This window comes from Scyliorhinus torazame, chromosome 13, assembly GCF_047496885.1.
Source record: "Scyliorhinus torazame isolate Kashiwa2021f chromosome 13, sScyTor2.1, whole genome shotgun sequence".
NCBI classification, from domain to species: domain Eukaryota; kingdom Metazoa; phylum Chordata; class Chondrichthyes; order Carcharhiniformes; family Scyliorhinidae; genus Scyliorhinus; species Scyliorhinus torazame.
The window spans coordinates 20302427-20324126 of NC_092719.1; the positions used below are offsets into that span (position 1 = coordinate 20302427).

General features: G+C 47.6%; 1 protein-coding gene across 1 annotated transcript in view; it reads left to right on the forward strand.

Annotated features, from left to right (window-relative positions):
• Positions 1-21700, forward strand: part of LOC140387871 (carboxypeptidase A1-like) — a 56726-nt gene that overhangs the window by 14279 nt on the left and 20747 nt on the right. Inside the window, exons 6-10 of the mRNA XM_072471130.1 lie at positions 879-980; positions 5432-5530; positions 5957-6073; positions 14852-14942; positions 18076-18275. Coding sequence (XP_072327231.1) covers positions 879-980; positions 5432-5530; positions 5957-6073; positions 14852-14942; positions 18076-18275 — 609 coding nt within the window. The remainder of the gene's footprint in view (positions 1-878; positions 981-5431; positions 5531-5956; positions 6074-14851; positions 14943-18075; positions 18276-21700) is intronic.

Here is a 21700-nt window from a genome sequence, read left to right on the forward strand (position 1 = left end):
GCCTCACTTGCGCCCCAGTAAAATTTCAGACATGTCGGGGGTGGGAAATAGGGGGTGGGAAGGCCACCCTCAGGAATTTTACCCCACCTTGCCTGCAAACCCACTGGTGGGATCCTGTAAAATTCTATCAATGGAGTCAGAAACCAGGATTGTTTCAAACTGGAGATGGGGTTTGTGAGCTGCCTGGTTCAGTCTAAGTCAGTGACAGGGAGAGGGATGGAGGTAGTAGGAACAAAGTTTGTGATGTATCATAGGAAACTGGCACAAGTAGATCCTTCCTTTGGATCTATAGCGTGAATTCAGCAACCTCACATTCCCATGGATGTCCCACCCAATGGGAGAATCAGGGGGATGACACCTTTGTTGTGCCCTCTTCAAACTCAGCTCTCCCGCTGAAAGCACAGGATAATTCAATTTAACCTTGATAGATGACGCTTTGGTTTTGAGGATTCCAGCTGATTACATGCACATTTGTATCCACCTTCAGTTGCATCCCCGAGTGCAAACTACAGGATCTGTCGGAAACCCAACAGTAGCCGAGACCCATGAGCATGTGGGTTTGTGAGTCTGCCAGCAGATTAAGGTGGCATGAAAGTAAACACCGGTTTGCTCTCTGGGTCTCCATATGTTACAATGGAGGTCTCTGCATGAAGAAATGTTGGGGACTATGGCATCTAATTGTCAGGAAAGATGTACCCACCTTCAATTATAGGACAATTATGTTGCATCATAGAAAACGTTCCCTTCTTGCACCAACCCATCCAGGAAATGTTTGAGAAACCTGTACCTTTAAGAACACTTGTCTTTGCATGGTTCTCAATATTATTCGGGGATTTAGTGATGTGACTTACACAAAACTATTTTTGTTTTCACTTCAGATTTATACCTGGATGAAGAATCTTCAAAATGAAAATCCTCATATTGTCAGAAGAATACGAATTGGTAGAAGTTTCCAACAGCGGGCACTCTATGTCCTGAAGGTTGCTCAAACATTAAAGACATTTAATATCTCATCACCATATAGGAACCATGTGCTATTTCAGGAGAGTTTGCTGGTGCTCAGTCAATAACTAAATGGCATTCATGAAGTATCGACCTCAACTGTCTGCTCAATCATGTGCATTCAGAAAATAGCTTCCCGTATGTTAATCCCGTGGGTGAACCTACTGCAGCAGTTCAAGCAGGAATGAGAAGGAACTTGGCTGAGGTGGACTGGACAGCACTGCGAGAGGCTAAATCAGGGGAAAACCAGCGCGAAGCACTAAAAAGCGAGATCATAATGTGCAAAGTAGACATGTCCCCTCCAAAAATAAAAGTGGTACTGCCAAATCTAGACCCCTCTGGCTGTCTGGAGGAATACAGGGGAAGATCAAACAGAAAAAGAAAGCGTACGGTAGACGCAATGAACTGAGCACTGCTTAGACAGCCGAGACAGGTATAGGAAGTGCAGGGATGAAGTGAAAAAGGAAATAAGGAAGTCAAAGCGAGAGCATGAAAATAGATTTGCAAGTAAAGGTAAAGAAAACCCAAAGATGATTTCCCAATAGTAACCCATAGGCTGCTTTTCCCATTTGAGGGGGAGAGCTGACTGGTGGTGATTTAACCTGCAGGTCACCACACCTCATGCATGGTGCAAGGTTGGGAAGGCAGGCCCGCATGAATAACCTTAGCCAATGTGGGCATTGAACCCTCACTGTTAGCCTTGTTCTGCATCACAAACTAGCTGTCCAGCTAACTGAGCTAAATCAGCCCCCAGTTTGTTTTACCGATATATTAATGGGAAAAGGTTAGTTAAGGAAAAAATGGGACCTTTCAGAGATGAAGAAGGGAACTTGTGTGTAGATGCAGAGGTTGTGGGAAAGGTTTTAAATGAATATTTTGTCCCCATGTTTACAAAAGAAAGGGATGGTGCAGATCTAGTAGTCCAGGGGGAACACTGTGAGATATTGGATGGGATAACCATAAAGAGAGAGGAAATACCCGATGGTTTGGAATTCTTGAAAGTTGATAAGTCGCCAGGGCCAGATGGATTGTTTCCAAGGCTGCTGAAGGAGGTCAGGGACGAGATAGCAGATGCTCTGAGGATGATTAACCAATTCTCATTTGTTACAGGGGAGGTACCGGAGGACTGGAGACATATAAATGTAGTTCCATTGTTTAAAAAAGGATTGAAAGAAATGCCAAAGAATTATAGGCCAGTTAGTTTTGCATCGGTGGTGGGCAAATTAGAATCAATCCTGAGAGATAGGATTAATTGTCACATAGAAAGGCTTGGACTAGTCAGGGATGTTCAGCATGGATTTGTTAAAGGAAGGTCCCGCCTTCAAATTTGATTGAATTATTTGAGGAAGTGACAAGGAGGGTTGATGAAGGTAGTGCAGTGGATGTTGCGTATATAGATTTTATCAAGACGTTTGACAAGGTCCCACATGGCAGATTGGTCAAAAAAGTAAAAGCACATGGGGTACAAGGTAAAGTGGCAAACTGGATAAAACATTGGCTTAGTAACAAGAAACAAAGGGTAATATTCAGTGGATGCCCTTGCAAATGGAAAGTTGCTACAAGTGGTGTTCCACAGGGCTTGGTGTTGGGACCCTTTATGTTTGTGTTATATAGTAACGATTTGGAATTGAATGTGGTGGTCATGATTGGGAAATTTGCAGACGACACAAAGACTGGTCAAGGAGTGGACGGTGTAGAGCTTAGCTACCGATCAAATAGATCAAACGGCTTTGCACGCCTGACTCGGTGACGCAACGAGGTCATCAAATCTCACGAGAAACCTCCCTGTTCTGAGTGTCAGATATATTCCTATGTTCCTTATGTTGAGGTATTACTAGATATTGCCATGTATTCTTTATCTCTTATGTAAGGTTGAGGACTAGAAAACATGGCAGCATTTAGATATTGCTCTTTCTTATATCAAGTCAAAGTGATAATAAAACAGAACCCTTTCATACAGTGTCTTTGAAACCAAAGTGCTAATACTCACATACCAGAGACTTGAGAAATTGCAAGCATGTCTCTTTAACTGCTTACGCTAGCCTCAACAAGACTCGATTGAACGTCGGCAGGAGCTCCAGTCGGTGTGTACCTTTGTTGGTTGTTTCCAAAGGGCAAATGTGGGTGCATCATAGAACATAGAACATAGAAAATACAGCACAGAACAGGCCCTTCGGCCCATGATGTTGTGCCGAACCTTTGTCCTAGATTAATCATAGATTATCATTGAATCTACAGTGCAGAAGGAGGCCATTCAGCCCCACTGAGTCTGCACCAGCTCTTGGAAAGAGCACCCTACCCAAACTCAACACCTCCACCCAACACCAAGGGCAATTTGGACATTAAGGGCAATTTACCATTGGCCAATTCACCTAACCCGCACATCTTTGGACTGTGGGAGGAAACCGGAGCACCCGGAGGAAACCCACGCAGACACGGGGAGGACATGCAGACTCCGCACAGACAATGACCCAAGCCGAAATTGAACCTGGGACCATGGATCTGTGAAGCAATTGTGCTATCCACAATGCTACCGTGCTGCCCTTAAGAACAAATAAATCTACACTATATCATTTTCCCGTAATCCATGTACCTATCCAACAGCTGCTTGAAGGTCACTAATGTTTCCGACTCAACTACTTCCACAGGCAGTGCATTCCATGCCCCCACTACTCTCTGGGTAAAGAACCTACCTCTGATATCCCTCCTATATCTTCCACCTTTCACCTTAAATTTATGTCCCCTTGTAATGGTGTGTTCCACCTGGGGAAAAAGTCTCTGACTGTCTACTCTATCTATTCCCCTGATCATCTTATAAACCTCTATCAAGTCGCCCCTCATCCTTCTCCGCTCTAATGAGAAAAGGCCTAGCACCCTCAACCTTTCCTCGTAAGACCTACTCTCCATTCCAGGCAACATCCTGGTAAATCTTCTTTGCACCTTTTCCAGAGCTTCCACATCCTTCCTAAAATGAGGCGACCAGAACTGTACACAGTACTCCAAATGTGGCCTTACCAAAGTTTTGTACAGCTGCATCATCACCTCACGGCTCTTAAATTCAATCCCTCTGTTAATGAACGCGAGCACACCATAGGCCTTCTTAACAGCTCTATCCACTTGAGTGGCAACTTTCAAAGATGTATGAACATAGACCCCAAGGTCTCTCTGCTCCTCCACAATGCCAAGAACTCTACCGTTAACCCTGTATTCCGCATTCATATTTGTCCTTCCAAAATGGACAACCTCACACTTTTCAGGGTTAAACTCCATCTGCCACTTCTCAGCCCAGCTCTGCATCCTATCTATGTCTCTTTGCAGCCGACAACAGCCCTCCTTACTATCCACAACTCCACCAATCTTCGTATCGTCTGCAAATTTACTGACCCACCCTTCAACTCCCTCATCCAAGTCATTAATGAAAATCACAAACAGCAGAGGACCCAGAACTGATCCCTGCGGTACACCACTGGTAACTGGGATCCAGGCTGAATATTTGCCATCCACCACCACTCTCTGACTTCTATCGGTTAGCCAGTTCGTTATCCAACTGGCCAAATTTCCCACTATCCCATGCCTCCTTACTTTGTGCATAAGCCTACCATGGGGAACTTTATCAAATGCCTTACTAAAATCCATGTACACTACATCCACTGCTTTACCTTCATCCACATGCTTGGTCACCTCCTCAAAGAATTCAATAAGATTTGTAAGGCAAGACCTACCCCTCACAAATCCGTGCTGACTATCCCTAATCAAGCAGTGTCTTTCCAGATGCTCAGAAATCCTATCCTTCAGTACCCTTTCCATTACTTTGCCTACCACCGAAGTAAGACTAACTGGCCTGTAATTCCCAGGGTTATCCCTAGTTCCTTTTTTGACAAATCATGTCCTGTATTTGTGTGACACATTAACTTGTTTCATGCTGAAGTTAGTTGTCACCATTTGTTGTGCATGATTTTCGAGTATCAAATTGGTTGTTATACTTTGGACATGCCACAAATGATGGCCCATTCATTTTCTGCAGCACTCATGGTCACTGTGGTAATTTATGAATGTATTGTTATTCTACCTGACACATAGAATCATAGAATCGACGGCACAGAGACAGACCCTTCGGCCCAAACTGGTCCATGCCAACCAAAAAGCCCTTACACCTTCCATTCTGGGGGGTGGTTCAGCACACTGGGCTAAATAGCTGGCTTTTAAAGCAGTCAAAGGCAGGCCAGCAGCACGGTTCAATTCCCGTACCAGCCTCCCCGAACAGGCGCCAGAATGTGGCGACTAGGGGCTTTTCACAGTAACTTCATTTGAAGCCTACATGTGACAATAAGCGATTTTCATTTCCATTTCATTCTCCAACAGAATATACATTCACTCTGTATTATTCTCGAGAGACTATTTAATGAGGCTATTTTTCTCATTCACATAGTTTAGCAGAAGGCCCAATCGTCCTGCCATATGGATCGACAGCGGCACCCACGGCCGTGAATGGATAGCGCCTGCCGTCGCAATATGGATTGCAAAGAAGGTAAGAAAACATTTTGGAATCTATTGGGGAAATGTCAATCGAACCCACTGATGGGGAAAGCGACCCGATCGGGAACAACACTGGGTTTTTACACCCCGCCCAGTTTTAGTCTCCATTGACATCGCTGGAGAGCAATATTGGCTGGGGTGTAAAACTATCATTCCAGACCCAAACACTTGGGTTTCCCATTTAGTGAGTTAAGTTAAATCATTCTCAAATTCCCTTAAGGATTACCTCACCCCAGTTATTCTAATAAATGGGAACTTGGTGGGTGCTTGCCCTATAACTTGTGATCCATTGTAAGATCTGACCCACAGACAGCAGCAGAAGCGCAGAATGAGCATGATTTTGCAAGTGGGAAAACTGGGTTGTGGGAAACAATCTGGCATCTGATTCTGAATGATATTCTTTTTTTTGCATCATTAGATCACCACTGACTATGGGAAAGATCCCTTCATCACATCATTGCTGAACAAAATGGATATCTTCATGTTTATCGTAGCAAACCCAGATGGTTATGTTTACAGTCAGGCCAAGGCCGAGGTAAATAGTTCAGGATTTCAGGCCTTATCGGTTTGTGATATGGTACAAATTAAGTAATGGCATGATGGGAAAACTGGTCAATGGGAAGACTGGTCAAAAGGTTTGATACAATATAAGAAAGGCTGAAACTACTCATTCCAGCTCACCAGGCCCAGGTAAAGAATGCTGCCCTAACCATTTTCAGACTGGTATGGCCGTAGGCCAACTCTGCATAACTTGAAGTCTGAAAAGATCAGCGAAGGTCGAGCCATTCCAATTTTAAAGTCTCCCAATTTTTTGCTTTACCATCCACACAATCATGAATCCCTTTTCTACGGGCGTTATCTCTCCGACTCATTAATAGTGATTGTTCGTGGCGCTTAGTGGAAGCCGGCGTTTCTCTGCCAAATAATTTTCTCAGCAGAAATGCAATTATCATAATTCCAAGTGCCCCTAGTGGCCAAATATAGTTACCCAATTTATTGTTCAGCGCTGCAGATAATCTCCGTAAATTACGTTCTTGAGAAGGGTTTTCAGAGCACATGGAAAATAGAGGGGAACTGCCCCCGGTTTTGTCTAAACTCTGTCCCATAATGTCAATAAAATGTGCCCCTGGCAACCAAAAAATGATCACAAAACAAAACCCTGGTACCAAATCAAATTGCAGGGTCCCTGACCCAAACTTAAACCTGTAAAACAAGCAAGAGGTCCCTGACCTAAGGCTAACCACAATTGGGGTCCCTGACCCTAAGTACTCTACTAACAATTTAATAAGTACAATTTAGATTCGAGCACCATCACCTGTTTAGTTACTTCTGTCAGGGATGAGGGGTCGAACCACCAATCCAAGAGAGAGAGAGAGAGAGACCAAGGTTAACCTTACCTTGTGCCGGCATCCGTCTCTTTCCTCCGGGTCTGGCTCGATCACTTCTTCAGTCCCCCACGGAATTCACTCAGGATATTGGTAACTGCTCGCTTGCGCCAAAATGTCAAAGTCAATATTTTCCCGCTTCTGTAGTAGAAAGATTCAACACACTCGTTAAGACAGAATAACAAGCTTTATTTTCGAAAACAACTGCATGCAGTAATGGCTGAAACTTGAAGTCAGAGAGCAGTCAACAAAACTGCTGAGTCTTTCACAAGTTCAGTGCTTTCGTGGAGAATTAGCTCAATATTTATACATTATCATTATCAAGATTATGTGACAACAGTATGGTCAGGAATCTTCCTGAACTTATCTTGTTTTAAATTCCTACGGGCCTGGGTTATGATGAGTTAGTTTTATCAGGAGTTGCCGAGGTCCGGTGTTTTGGAATGGCTCTACCTTCGCTGATCTTTTCAGACTTCAAGTTATGCAGAGTTGGCCTACGGCCATACTAGTCTGAAAATGGTTAGGGCAGCATTCTTTACATGGGCCTGGTGAACTGGAATGAGTAGTTTAAGCCTTTCTTATATTGTATCAAACCTTTTGACCAGTCTTCCCATTGACCAGTTTTCCCATCATGCCATTACTTAATTCATACCATATCACAGGTTCTGCTTCATGTTTCTACCTTTGTCTTTCCTCTCCGCTCCCTCCCTCATGATAACAACTTGCATTTCCACCATTAACACATTGAACCATCACAGGAGTGATTAAAACACACAATTTGAATTGGAGCCACATAAGGAGGCATTAGGAGAGGAGACCAAAAGGTTGGTTTCAAAAAAATGTTAGGTGCACCTTGAAGGTGGAGAAAGAGGTGGTAAAGCTTAAATGTTAGTGCTTGGGTCCTAGGCAGCAAGACGTACAGCTGCCAATAGTGAAACAACGAAAATAGGTGATGCCAGACTGGGACGAGCATTGAGATCTCAGAGGAACATGGAGATCTCAGAGGAACATGGAGATCACAGAGGAGCATGGAAATCTCAGAGGAGCATGGAAATCTCAGAGGAGCATGGAAATCTCAGAGGAACATGGAGATCTCAGAGGAACATGGTGATCTCAGAGGAGCATGGAGGTCTCAGAGGAACATGGAGATCTCAAAGGAACATGGAGATCTCGGAGGAACATGGCGATCTCAGGGGAACATGGAGATGAAAAATGAAAAATGAAAATCGCTTATTGTCACAAGTAGGCTTCAAATGAAGTTACTGTGAAAAGGCCCTAGTCGCCACATTCCGGCGCCTGGTCGGAGAGGCTGGTACAGGAATTGAACCATGCTGCTGACCTGACTTGGTCTGCTTTAAAAGCCAGCGATTTAGTCCTGTGCTAAACCAGCCCAGATCTCGGAGGAACAAGGAGATCTCAGAGGAACATGGAGATCTCAGAGGAACATGTATATGTCAGAGGAACATGGATATCTCAGTGGAACATGGAGATCTCAGAGGAGCATGTATGTGTCAGAGGAACATGGAGATCTCAGAGGAACACAGAGATCTCAGGGGAACATGGAGATCTCAGAAGAACATGTATATGTCAGAGGAACATGGAGATCCCGGATGAGCATGGAGCTCTCAGAGGAACATGGAGATCTCAGAGGAACATGCATATGTCAGAGGAACATGGAGATTCCGGATGAGCATGGAGATCTCAAAGGAACATGGAGATCTCAGAGGAGTCTGGATATTTCAGAAGGAACATGGTGATCTCAGAGGAGCCTGGAGATCTCAGAGGAGCATGGAGATCTCAGAGGAGCATGGTGATCTCAGAGGAACATGGAGATCTCAGAGGAGCATGTATATGTCAGAGGAACATGGAGATCTCAGAGGAACACGGAGATCTCAGGGGAACATGGAGATCTCAGAAGAACATGTATATGTCAGAGGAACATGGAGATGCCGGATGAGCATGGAGATCTCAAAGGAACATGGTGATCTCAGAGGAGCCTGGAGATCTCAGAGGAACATGGAGATCTCAGAGGAGCATGGTGATCTCAGAGGAACACGGAGATCTCAGGGGAGCATGGAGATCTCAGAGGAACATGTATATGTCAGAAGAACATGGAGATCCTGGATGAGCATGGAGATCTCAAAGGAACATGGAGATCTCAGAGGAGCCTGGACATTTTGGAGGAACATGGTGATCTCAGAGGAGCATGGAGATCTCAGAGGAGCATGGTGATCTCAGAGGAACATGGAGATCTCAGAGGAGCCTGGAGATCTCACAGGAACTTGGAGATCTCAGAGGAACATGTATATGTCAGAAGAACATGGAGATCCCGGATGAGCATGGAGATCTCAAAGGAACATGGTGATCTCAGAGGAGCCTGGAGATCTCAGAGGAACATGGAGATCTCAGAGGAACATGGAGATCTCAGAGGAACACGGAGATCTCAGAGGAACACGGAGATCTCAGAGGAACATGTATATGTCAGAAGAACATGGAGATCCCGGATGAGCATGGAGATCTCAGAGGAGCATGTATATGTCAGAGGAACATGGAGATCTCAGAGGAACATGGAGATCTCAGGGGAACATGGAGATCTCAGTGGAACATGTATATGTCAGAAGAACATAGCGATCCTGGATGAGCATGGAGATCTCAGAGGAACATGGAGATCTCAGCGGAACATGGAGATCTCAGCGGAACATGGAGATCTCAGAGGAGCCTGGAGATCTCAGAGGAACATGGAGATCTAGAGGAACATGGAGATCTCAGAGGAACATGGAGATCTCAGAGGAGCATGGAGATCTAAGAGGAACATGGAGATCTCAGAGGAACATGGAGATCTCAGAGGAACATGGAGATCTCAGAGGAACATGGAGATCTCAGAGGAACATGGAGATCTCAGAGGAGCCTGGAGATCTCAGAGGAACATGGAGATCTCAGAGGAGAATGGAGATCTCAGAGGAACGTCTGTGTGTCAGAGGAATGTCTATATGTCAGAGGAGCATGTATATGTCAGAGGAGCATGGAGATCTCAGAGGAACATCTCATTGGGGTCCTTTTGTATGATGCCGACCAGGGGGCGATGGTCGGTCTCCACGGTGAACTGCGGAAGACCATACACATTGTCGTGGAATTTATCTATGCCGGTTAACAAACCCAGGCACTCCATTTCAATCTGCGCATAGCGCTGTTCTGTGGGGGTCATGGCCCGCGAGGCATAGGCAACCGGGGCCCATGATGCAGTGTCGTCCCGTTGCAGAAGTACCGCCCCAATGCCAGACTGGCTGGCATCAGTCGAGATCTTTGTGTCTCGAGTAGTGTCGAAGAACGCCAATACCGGGGCGGTGGTGAGCTTGATCTTGAGCTCCTCCCATTCCTTCTGGTGTGCGGGCAGCCACTGGAATTCCGTAGTCTTCTTTACCAGGTGGCGAAGAGCCGTTGTGTGCTAGGCAATGTTGGGAATAAACTTCCCCAGGAAGTTGACCATCCCGAGAAAGCGTAGCACTGCCTTCTTGTCTGCCGGCTGCGGCATGGCTGCAATAGCTGCCACTTTGTCGGCATCCGGACGCACCCGTGACCGGGATATGTGGTCCCCCAGAAACTTTAGCTCAGTTTGGCCAAAAGAACACTTGGCTTGGTTGAGGCGCAGGCCGTAATCTCGTATCCGTGCAAAGACACGCTGGAGACGACTGATGTGCTACTGTGGTGTGGTGGACCAGATGATGACGTTGTCAACATAGACGCGCACCCCTTCGATGCCCTCCATCATCTGTTCCATGATCCGATGAAACACCTCGGATGCCGAGATGATGCCAAACGGCATCCTATTGTAGCAGTATCTGCCAAAGGGAGTGTTGAAAGTGCACAGCTTCCTGCTGGACTGATCCAGCTGAATCTGCCCATGGCGTAGGCTCCGTGACCCGGGAAAGCACTCCTTGGTCCTGCAGATCCTGCAGCTGCTGCTTGAGGCGGTCCTTGAGTGGTGCTGGGACTCTACGAGGTGTGTGAATGACCGGGATGGCGTCCGGTTTGAGCCATATTCTGTAACTGTGGGGCAGTGTGCCCATGCCCTCAAAAACCTCCTGGTTGTGGGCGAGGAGCGAGTGGAGCTGCGCCCTAAAGTCTGCATCCGGGAAATCGGACGTGCCTTCTGGAGACAGAGTGTGTTACCGCTGAACGAGGTGGAGGATCTTGCACGCCTGTGCGCCAAGCAGAGAGTCCTTCGAGGATCCAACTATCTCAAAAGACAGTGTGGCTGTGTATGAATTGTGTGCAACCTCAAGCTGGCAGGACCCCATGGCCGGGATAACATTACCGTTGTAATCGACCAACTGACAACGGGATGGCCGAATCGGTGGTTTGACCTTCAAGGTGTGGAAGGCTGACCATGCGATGAGATTGGCGGAGGCACCAGTGTCTAAGCGGAATCTGATTGGTGATCGGTTGACCGTTAGGGTGGCACACCATTCATCGCCCGGATTAACGCTGTGCACTGGCTTCGGCTGGTGGGTCCTACTTGGGGACATCCGATTTCTGTCTGTAACCGCAACGCGGAAGGGTTCCCGGTCGTCGGTATCACCGGTCTGTACGTTGTCAGGGTATGACTCGGTGTATGGAGGCTGAATGGCCCGCACGTCCCTGCGAGGCTGGCAGCATTGCGGAACGTTGGCAGTTTGTGCTGCTCGACAGCAGGCAGCGTAGTGGCCCACCCTGCCACAGCGGAGGCATTGTCGAGTTTTGGCTGGACATTGCCGCTTTAAGTGTGTGGGTCCACAGTTGCCGCACGTCGTGACGTCATGGCGTTCGTTGCGCCACCGCGCATGCGCGGTGCGGTCCTGCATAGAGCACGCCTGCGCATCACGTCCCTCTGCGTCAACGTCCCCTCTTTTGGCGCGTACAAGCGGGGGAGGCCTCGGAAAGCACGCAAAATGGCCGCCCTCGTCCAGGCCACGGGCCGGGAGGAACTCGATCGACTGGACCCGCTCGGCCTTGTAGGACCCCTGCCGGGCCGATTCGGCCGCCTGGAATTGGGAGTACCAGCTGATCGCGTTTACGTGGAGGACGCAGGTTTCGATGACGGTGGCTAGGGTGAGTCGCTTTATTCTGAGGAGCTGCTGGCGTAGGGTGTCCGAGGTGACCCCAAAAGCTTTCTGATCCCGAATCATGGAATCTGAGGTGGTCTCATAGCCGCAGGACTGCGCGAGGATATGGAAGTGTGTCAAAAAAGATTGAAAAGGCTCATCCTTACCCTGCAGGTGCTGCTGGAAGAGGTACCTGTCGAAGCTCTCATTCACTTCGACGCTGAAGTGTTGCTCAAATTTTAGAAGGACCGTCTTGTACTTTGTCTTGTCCTCGCCATCCGCGAATGCCAGGGAGTTGTAGATGTGGATGGCGTGTTGCCCCGCCGTGGAGAGGAGGAGGGCGATCTTCCTGGTGTCCGAAGCATTCTCCCTGTCTGCGGCTTCCAGGAATAGCTGGAAGCCCTGTTTAAACAGCTTAAAGTTGACGCCGAGATTTCCAGCGATTTGGAGTGGCTGCGGCGGGCTGATGGTGTCCATGGCACAGGATGGCGGATCTCTGAAGAGGTGCAGGCAGGTCTCACAGTCGCTGGTGAGTTTCCAGCCCTGGTATCATGTCGTGTTGGGTGTTCCGATACACAAACGAACCAACACGGTTGTAGATGGTACAACTCTGTTTTATTATTCTGTACAATAACAACTGTTAACTTCTGGCTGTGGTTCGTACTTCACCAGTTAACCTGTGGACCCAGCCCTGAGAGGCACTCAGCACATGGTGTATGTCTGAGTGGCACGCTGTGAGCTCTGTGCTCTGAGCTATCTCCTGGTAGAATGAGCGGGAACTGTGGTGTTCCCTGTTTTATAGTGCGTGTGCTCTCACTTGTGATTGGCTGTGTTGTTTTGTGTGTGTTGATTGGTCCGTCTACCTGTCCATCAGTGTGTGTGCGTGATTGCACCATGATATGTTAATATTGATATCATGACACTCAATAGAGTCAAACAATCTGAAGATCCTTTCACCTTCTTCGCACAACTGTCCAAGAATAATTTCAAAAATGAATTTGTTGTGACACAGGGAGCTGGAGGTTGTTAGGCCAATGAGAGTACAGGGACTAGGGTGGAAGCAGGCCAACTGCACAGAGCTTTGAATTCGCTAGGGCGTTTGGTGATCAACAAGGAGAGATTGAAACCAGAGATCGTGGCCCATAGTCCAGAGTTAGAGGGGCTGAAGTACCAGCAGGGTAAGCAACGTTACAGATGGGGAACAACCGTGATTCTGGTGATGGATTTAAAAGAACAGCATAGATGGCTGAAGAGAGCAGAGTACTGGATTGCACTGTACAATGGTTAGTTCAGAAGTTTGATTAAGTGTTATGTAGAAAAAGGAAGTATGACTTTCACATGAGGGCTGGTTTACATCTGTCCGTTATGGTCCTTGAACTTCCACTCCAGTGTTCTGAACCTTGGGCTGCCATATGGATTAGTGAAAACAGAAAAGGCTGGAAATATGCAGTTGGGCATCAGTGTCTGTAACATTTAACCTCCTGGGAAGTGAATATATTTTCTGGTCCAGGTTGTCATTGTTTTCTCCCTGTTGCAGTTCCTTCAGAGTGTAACACGGCTTCGGTTATTATGAGCATCTGCCTAATTGCAGAGTTACAACTGATGCGAGACCATTGGATTGCATGAAGCTACTGAAGTGTTTGCAGTTCTTCCCTATGATGAGAGCTCCCTGGAAATCTTTAATTGCCCATTCAAGTTACTGTAACTTGATCCAGCCTGAAATAGTCTGGACAGGACGTTCGCCTGCAGTTAAACTTTCTTACCAAGCAAAGGGAAACAAGGTGGCAAGATTGGAAATTAGGGGAAGTTACAGGGCGCGATCGAATGGCCTCGTCGCGCTCGACTACGTGGCCATTAAATTGCGTGAGAGACCTCTCGAAGGATTCACGCGCTTGGAATGTCTTGTGCGATCAAACAAGATCCTCCTTTAAATGAGACATTAGGCACAGGAGATGGCGTCGTAATGGGTGACCCCGAAGCCAACACAGGTGACCACAGTGGAAAGCCTAGAGCACAACGTCAGCATCATAAGTGCTGGTGTCCAAGGCCTGGCTCAGTCTGTGACGATCATGGCTGAGGGCCTCAACATCATGTCCCAGGCGCAACTGGACATTGCTGAGGCACTGCAGAGCATGCCCAGTCACTGACGGAGGTGTCCCAGACGCAGGTCGACATTGGAGGGGCACATAATAATAGTATATATTAGTGTCATAAGTAGGCTTACATTAACACTGCAATGACGTTACTGTGAAAAGCCCCGAGTCGCCACTCAGAGTGCCATCCACCAAGCCAATTGTGATGGAAATCGCCCACACACCCCCACCACGGGCAATGTCGCCCTCCCCCCCACCCCACACACACACATGGGCATTACTCCACAACCCCCCCCAAGTGATGACATCCCGCTATGGGGTCGCTGAGTGCCCCTTCCTTTTTCAGGCCTTCACACGCCCCTTTTGGGACCCCCACCCTTCACCCCCCCCCCAACCTTCAAGAGGCCCTTTCATACTCACCCTGCACCCCACCACCACCCCTTCATTCCCCCCCCCCTCCACCCTCCTTTCATGGGCATGGTCCCCCTTGAAGCTTGAACAAGAGGGAGAAAGGTATTGAAACATATGCTATCAGAGTTAGATGATGTGGTGTTTGAGGAGACATTGTGTAGCATGAGCCCTGGCATCGATCGTAGCGAAATGGGATGTTTCTATAATCAGAACTGGAGTTCATTGAGCTGTTGTTATTTTTCGGAATGCTGAGAGAACTTTTTGTGCGTTTCTAGTAACAGTGTTGAATGTGTGCAGTTTCTCTGAAAGTGAATGAACTAATTCTGACCCTCTGTAAACCCAGAGCCGAATGTGGCGTAAAACCTTGTCCAAGAGGCAGGAATCTCACTGCATGGGAGTTGATGCAAACAGGAATTTTGACGCCAACTTTGGAGGTGGGATATTGTTCTGATTTTGTTTCGCAATGTTGATTTGTATCATATTATGTGGTCTTGTGCTGAGTTATTCAAAATTGAAACCACTTATTAATACAATACATTATATGTCTGTACTTATATAACAAAGGCAGCCAGGGTGTCCTCATCACTCACAATATCATTGAACGGAAGTTCAGTCTGAATGGCTGACTGGCCTCCTTCTGTTCTCTTGTAACAACTATGCTGGAATGGGTCATGGGAACAGAAGACAGAAATCCTGTCTGTTCGCAATTCAGGTTCTTTCTGTCCCTGGGGGTAAATATCCTGACCATTGCCTTCGTTCGTTAATGCCGTGCTTGGTGTGAAACAAGAGAATCACAGGTTTTGGCTCAATCCGTGCGCAATAAATGAGTCGCCATCAGCACAGTGTGGGCAGTGCAATGGCTGTCCGCGTCCCTGGGATCATGAGGCTAACATCGTGAGTTAGACTTTCATCCTTTGACTGCTGCTTGTGATTGGCCTTTGGTGAAGCTCCGGAGTGAGTGGCGGCAGAGAATTTGCAATGGAAAGCATGTTTTTTTTTTTAAATATATATTTATTAAAGTTTTTTAACACAATTTTTCTCTCTTACAAACAATAACCGCCCCCCGTAACAAAATAACAAGAAATCGCACAGAGCAAGATATATACATGGCAAAATGATATGTTTACATAGCTTTGTACACTGGCTCTCTCCCGTCCTTCCTCTAACGCTCCGCGAGATAGTCTAGGAATGGTTGCCACCGCCTGTAGAACCCCTGCACAGACCCTCTCAAGGCAAACTTAATCCTCTCCAGCTTTATGAACCCAGCCACGTCGTTTATCCAGGCCTCCACGCTGGGGGGCTTCTCCTCCTTCCACATTAGCAAGATCCTTCGCCGGGCTACTAGGGACACAAAGGCCAGAATGCCGGCCTCTTTCGCCTCCTGCACTCCCGGCTCGTCCACTACTCCAAATATTGCTAGCCCCCAGCTTGGCTTGACCCGGACTTTCACCACCTGAGATATTGCAAACGCCACTCCTCTCCAGAACCCCTCCAGTGCCGGGCATGATCAAAACATATGGGCATGGTTCGCCGGGCTCCCTGAGCACCTTCCACATCTGTCCTCTACCCCAAAGAACCTACTCAACCTCGCCCCCGTCAAGTGAGCTCTGTGAACCACCTTAAATTGTATCAGGCTGAGCCTGGCACACGAGGAGGAGGAATTAACCCTACCTAGGGCATCAGCCCACAGACCTTCCTCAATCTCCTCCCCCAGCTCCTCCTCCCATTTACCCTTCAGCTCTTCTACCAGCGCTTCCCCCTCTTCTTTCATCTCCTGGTGTATTGCCGACACCTTGCCCTCCCCGACCCATACACCCGAGATCACCCTGTCTTGAATATCTTGTGCCGGGAGCAACGGGAATTCCCTCACCTGTCGCCTCACAAACGCCCTCACCTGCATATATCTAAAGGCATTTCCCGGGGGTATCTCGAACTTCTCCTCCAGTGCCCCTAGGCTCGCAAACGTCCCGTCAATGAACAGGTCCCCCATTCTTCTGATCCCCGCCCGATGCCAGCTCTGGAACCCCCCGTCCATCTTCCCCGGGACAAACCGGTGGTTACCCCTGATCGTGGACCACACCGAGGCCCCCATTGCACCCCTGTGCCGTCTCCACTGGCCCCAGATCCTTAGCGTTGCCGCCACCACCGGGCTTGTGGTGTACCTTGTCGGCGAGAGCGGCAGCGGTGCCGTCACCAACGCCCCCAGGCTCGTTCCTTTGCAGGACGCCATCTCCATCCTCTTCAATGCCGCCCCCCTCTCCCTCCATCACCCACTTGCGGATCATCGCCACATTTGCTGCCCAGTAGTAACTCTCTAGGTTTGGCAGCGCCAACCCTCCTCGGTCCCTACTGCGTTCCAGGAACCCTCTCTTTACCCTCAGGGTCCTATTCGCCCACACAAACCCCATAATACTCCTACCTACTCTCTTAAAAAAGGCCTTGGTGGTCACGATGGGAAGGCACTGAAACACAAACAGAAACCTCGGAAAGACCACCATTTTGACCGACTGAATGGAAAGCATGTTACCCGTATCACGCAACTGTTTGTGTTCAGGTTCCAGTTTGGGTTCCAGTTTGGGTTGGGGGTTCAGGGTTGGGTTATGGTTAGGTTTTGAGTTTAGCTTTGGGTTTTTGAGGGTGTGAGGAAAGTGCGGAAGAATGGCTATTCACTCCTTCTCATATTTTTGTTTCTCTGGCCTTTTGTTTCACTGGTATCTGCCTCTTTTACTTGACTTCGACGTTCTCTAACTTTTGTCCCATTTTACTTGTCATTATACTTTCCTTTGTGGCTTTTCCCATTCCTGGCTGGGGTTTTGAGGTAGGGTTAGGGTTTCAGTTAACATCAAGGCCAGAATTCTCTGGCCTTTGGAATTCGCTGTTCCCGCAGGCACGCAGCCCCATCCATAGGCTTCCCACTGGCGTGGGGTGGCGTCAATGGAAAATCCCACTGACAAACAGCGGGAAGAGAGTATCCCATCACCAGCGGACAGCGCACCACCGAGGAACACACAGCTGGGGACCAGAGAATCGTGTCCCATATCTTTGTTTGATCCGCTGTAAATACTGGACTCCTCTAAACATTGGGGACGCCTATGGATCTAATGTTAAATATTGACCCTGTCTCTAGAACTCATGGGAACAATTGCACCACCACTGTCAGAATCTAATAATAATAATCTTTATTAGTGTCACAAGTAGGCTTACATTAACACTGCAATGAAGTTACTCTGAAAATCCCCTGATCGCCACACTCCGGCACCTGTTCAGGTATACTGAGGGAGAATTCAGAATGTCCAATTCACCTAACAAGCGCGTCTTTCGGGACTTTGTGGGAGGAAACTCACGCAGACACGGGGTGAACGTGCAGACTCCGCACAGACAGTGACCCAAACTCGGGTCCCTGGCGCTGTGAAGCAACAGTGCTAACCACTGTGCTGCCGTGCCGCCTGCACTGGCCTGGGTATAACCTAATCAGTCGCTGCATGGTAATGGATTGCTATTGGTGTGAGGTGGGTGGACTGGTAAATATCTTTTGCAAAACTAATAAAGGTTGTTTTCAATCCATAGGCAATGGCAGCAGCAAAGCTCCTTGTGCAGAAAGTTATTGTGGACCTTATGCACATTCAGAACCTGAGGTGCAAGCCATTGTGAAATTTATCAAGAAGAAAAGCAATTTCAAGGTTTTCATCACACTCCATAGCTACAAACAGCTCTTGATGTATCCTTATGGATATACACAAGTGCCTCCAGAAAATGTCGAAGAATTGGTAAGTATTTTTTCTTGATGCAACTTAAAGGAGCTCGTGTTTTTATTTAATTTGTGTTCTCCTCCATAAGCATTGGTTCTTGTGTATGTACAGCAGGGCACAATGGTAACTTAGCCATACACTTGTTTCCGTATGCAGTATTGTCCATGATTCACATTGGTTTGGAGGGGTTTCCAGTGGAAATAAATCAACAAAGTACCAATTGGGGGCAAGCATATCCCAGACTGCTCTCATATGCTGGGTTACGGAGTGGGAAGGGCAATGCTGTAAGTGTTATGGGCCAGGGTTTAGAGAACCCCAAAGTGTATCATGGAGTTCACCTGACCCACAACTTTTAATAGATTGTGGTATGGGGAGCACACGGCCCACTCTCCAGGTGTGGTACAGCAGAAATGGAAAAGTATTTCTTAAAGCAAAACAATGTTTATTCTGTGAACTCAAGTTAACCTTTTTAAAACATACAGTGAACACCTTAGAAACCATTAATTCAAGTACAACCCCCAAAGAATACAACACTAAGTAATCCTTAATAACTTCCCAAACAACATCCAGAAAACAAAAGAAACATCTTTTAACAGAAGCACATCAGGTTTACATTCACTACTGAAAACATTTATAATTCTGAATTCACCAAATGATCAAGAGATAATCTTTTCATGGCGGTGTGATCAACAGTACACCTGCTCTGTCTGGCTTCAGCTCCAACACTGAGAATGAAACCAAAAAGACACAGACACACCCAAGCTTTTCTCAAAGTGAAACTAAAAAGCAGAGCCAGAGCTCAGCTCCACCCACACTTTGACATCATTGCAGTAACATGCGCAGGCAAACATTTCTTCAAGCAACATTCTCATGACAGTAAGAAGCAACCTGTTGGATGCCATTTTTGTTTCCTTTGGATACATAGAGGGACAGGTTTGGTCATTACTGCCTGTGCATAAGCATCGTGTTGTTAGAGTGCAGGGAGGGAAGATGTGAAGGAAAATTAAGATCTGCGGGAGAAGGCAAATCCGGAAAGAAGACACATCCAGGATGAGGACTGCAGCCTCACGGCACCGTGGACCTGGGTTCAATCTCAGCCCCACGTCACTGTCCGTGTGGAGCTTTCACATTCCCTCCCCCCCCTCCCCCCCGTGTCTGCATGGGTCTCACCCCCACAACCCCAAAGATGCACTGGGTACGTGGATTGGCCATGCTATACTGCCCCTTAATTGGAATAAAAAGAATTGGGTACTCCAAATTTATATTAAAAGAAAAGACAGATCCAGAGAAAAGAAGTTCCAAACAAGAAGGAAGATCAGGGTGAGGAAAATGGAGGGAGAAGGAAAATTTAGTGAGGTGGGAAGATGGGGGTAGGAAAATCCGGGAGATGGGGAAGGAAGCGGATTCAGAACTTCCAGGTTTCGGAAGATGCAGGGGAAGGAAATTCCAGGGTGGTGGAAGACCTGGGGGATAGATTATGGAACAAGCCATGATAGTGACTGGATAATCTGTTTTAGCGACATTGGCTGAGGTACGCTAAGTCTTCACTGAAAGTCGTAGCTGCGTGAACTAAAGTGAATCGACTTTAAGATGATCACATTCGCCCCCTTCAAACCAATGTAAAAGCTGCAGTTAGATTCTGCAGGATGGTCCTCGCCAGAAAAATAAATCAAACATTAAACCCTTTAAGTTGAAATACTATCTTATAGTATCTTATATTGGCAATGAAATAGCTTTTGAAGTAAAATAAACTTAAAAATTAAAGAAGTATTGTAACATTCTACTTACCAGTTTACCAGTGGGCAGCAGGGTAGCACAAGTGGATAGCATTGTGGCTTCACAGCGCCAGGGTCCCAGGTTCGATTCCCCGCTGGGTCACTGTCTGTGCGGAGTTTCCACGCTCTCCCCGTGTTTGCGTGGGTTTCCTCCGGGTGCTCTGGTTTCCTCCCACAGTCCAAAGATGTGCAGGTTAGGTGGATTGGCCATGATAAATTGTCCTTAGTAACCAAAAAGGTGAAGAAGGGTTATTGGGTTACGGGGGTAGGGTGGAAGTGAGAGCTTAAGTGGGTCGGTGCAGACTCGATGGGCCGAATGGCCTCCTTCTGCACTGTATGTTCTATGTTCTTACCCTACCTCCCACTCACTGCTGGTCCTGCTCACCACACTTTCCAAGGCAGGAGGAATCATTTCAGTGAGCAGGAGGCAAATTCTCTTCATGTGGGTTTGTGATCAGCTTCACGCTTTTTTGATCGAGAATCTCCCTTTCCACCCATACCTGAGTTTCAATTCCACTGGGAACAGCGCCTGCATCGATAGCATGGACAGAGGCCCAGTAAGCAGGCTGCTTCCCAGGTGGTTTTACCGCAGCAGACAGGAGCCCTGCCCCGGCCCAGTGTCTTGAACAGATTCAATCCATTGCTGGGAAAATTGTCACATTGTCGGGATCAGGGATCTGCTCCCAGGAGAAGAGAACTCAAACCAAAACAGAAAATGCTGGGAAAACTCAGCGTCTGTGGAGAGAGAAACGGCCACTTCTTCAGAGTTAAAGTGAGGGAGAAATGTGAAGAATTATAAACCGTGTAAGAGGGGGATGGAGCACATGGAGCAGAGTAGAAGGTCAGTGATACTTGGACGTTAGAGGAGATCGCAACAAAGATGTGTGGGCCACGTGACAAGCATTAATGCAGTGCATCCGCAGTATTTTGCTTTTATTGGAGACAACCCAAGATTCAGTGAGAGGAAGGATCAGGAAAAGAGTGGGTTATGGAGCAGGAGAGGCTGCTTGCCCGGAGAGTCGGCAGTGAGAGGGTGGGTTATGGATTAAGAGAGACTGCTAGCCTGTAGGGTCGGCAGTGAGAGAATGGGTTATGGAGCTGGAGAGCTGATAGATCGGAGTGTCAGTAGTGAGAGGGTGGGTTATGGAGCAGGAGAGGCTGCTAGCCTGTAGGGTTGGCAGTGAGAGGGTGGGTTATGGAGCTGGAGAATTGATAGATCAGAGTGTCAGCAGTGAGAAGGTGGGTTATGGAGCTTGAGCGCTGATGCTCGGAGTGTCGGCAGTGAGAGGGTGAATTATGGAGCTGGAGAGCTGATGCCCGGAGGGTTGGCAGTGAGAAGGTGGATTATGGAGCTTGAGCGCTGATGCCTGGAGTGTCGGCAGTGAGAGGGTAGGTTATGCAGCTGGGGAGTTAGTAGCTCAGAGGATTGGTAGTGAGAGAACATAAGAACATAGAGCAGGAGTAGGCCATCTGGCCCCTCAAGCCTGCTCCACCATTCAATGAGATCATGGCTGATCTTTTGTGGACACAGCTCCACTTTCCGGCCCGAACACCATAACCCTTAATCCCTTTATTCTTCAAAAATTATCTATCTTAAAAACATTTAATGAAGGAGCCTCTACAGCTTCACTGGGCAAGGAATTCCAGAGATCCACAACCCTTTGGGTG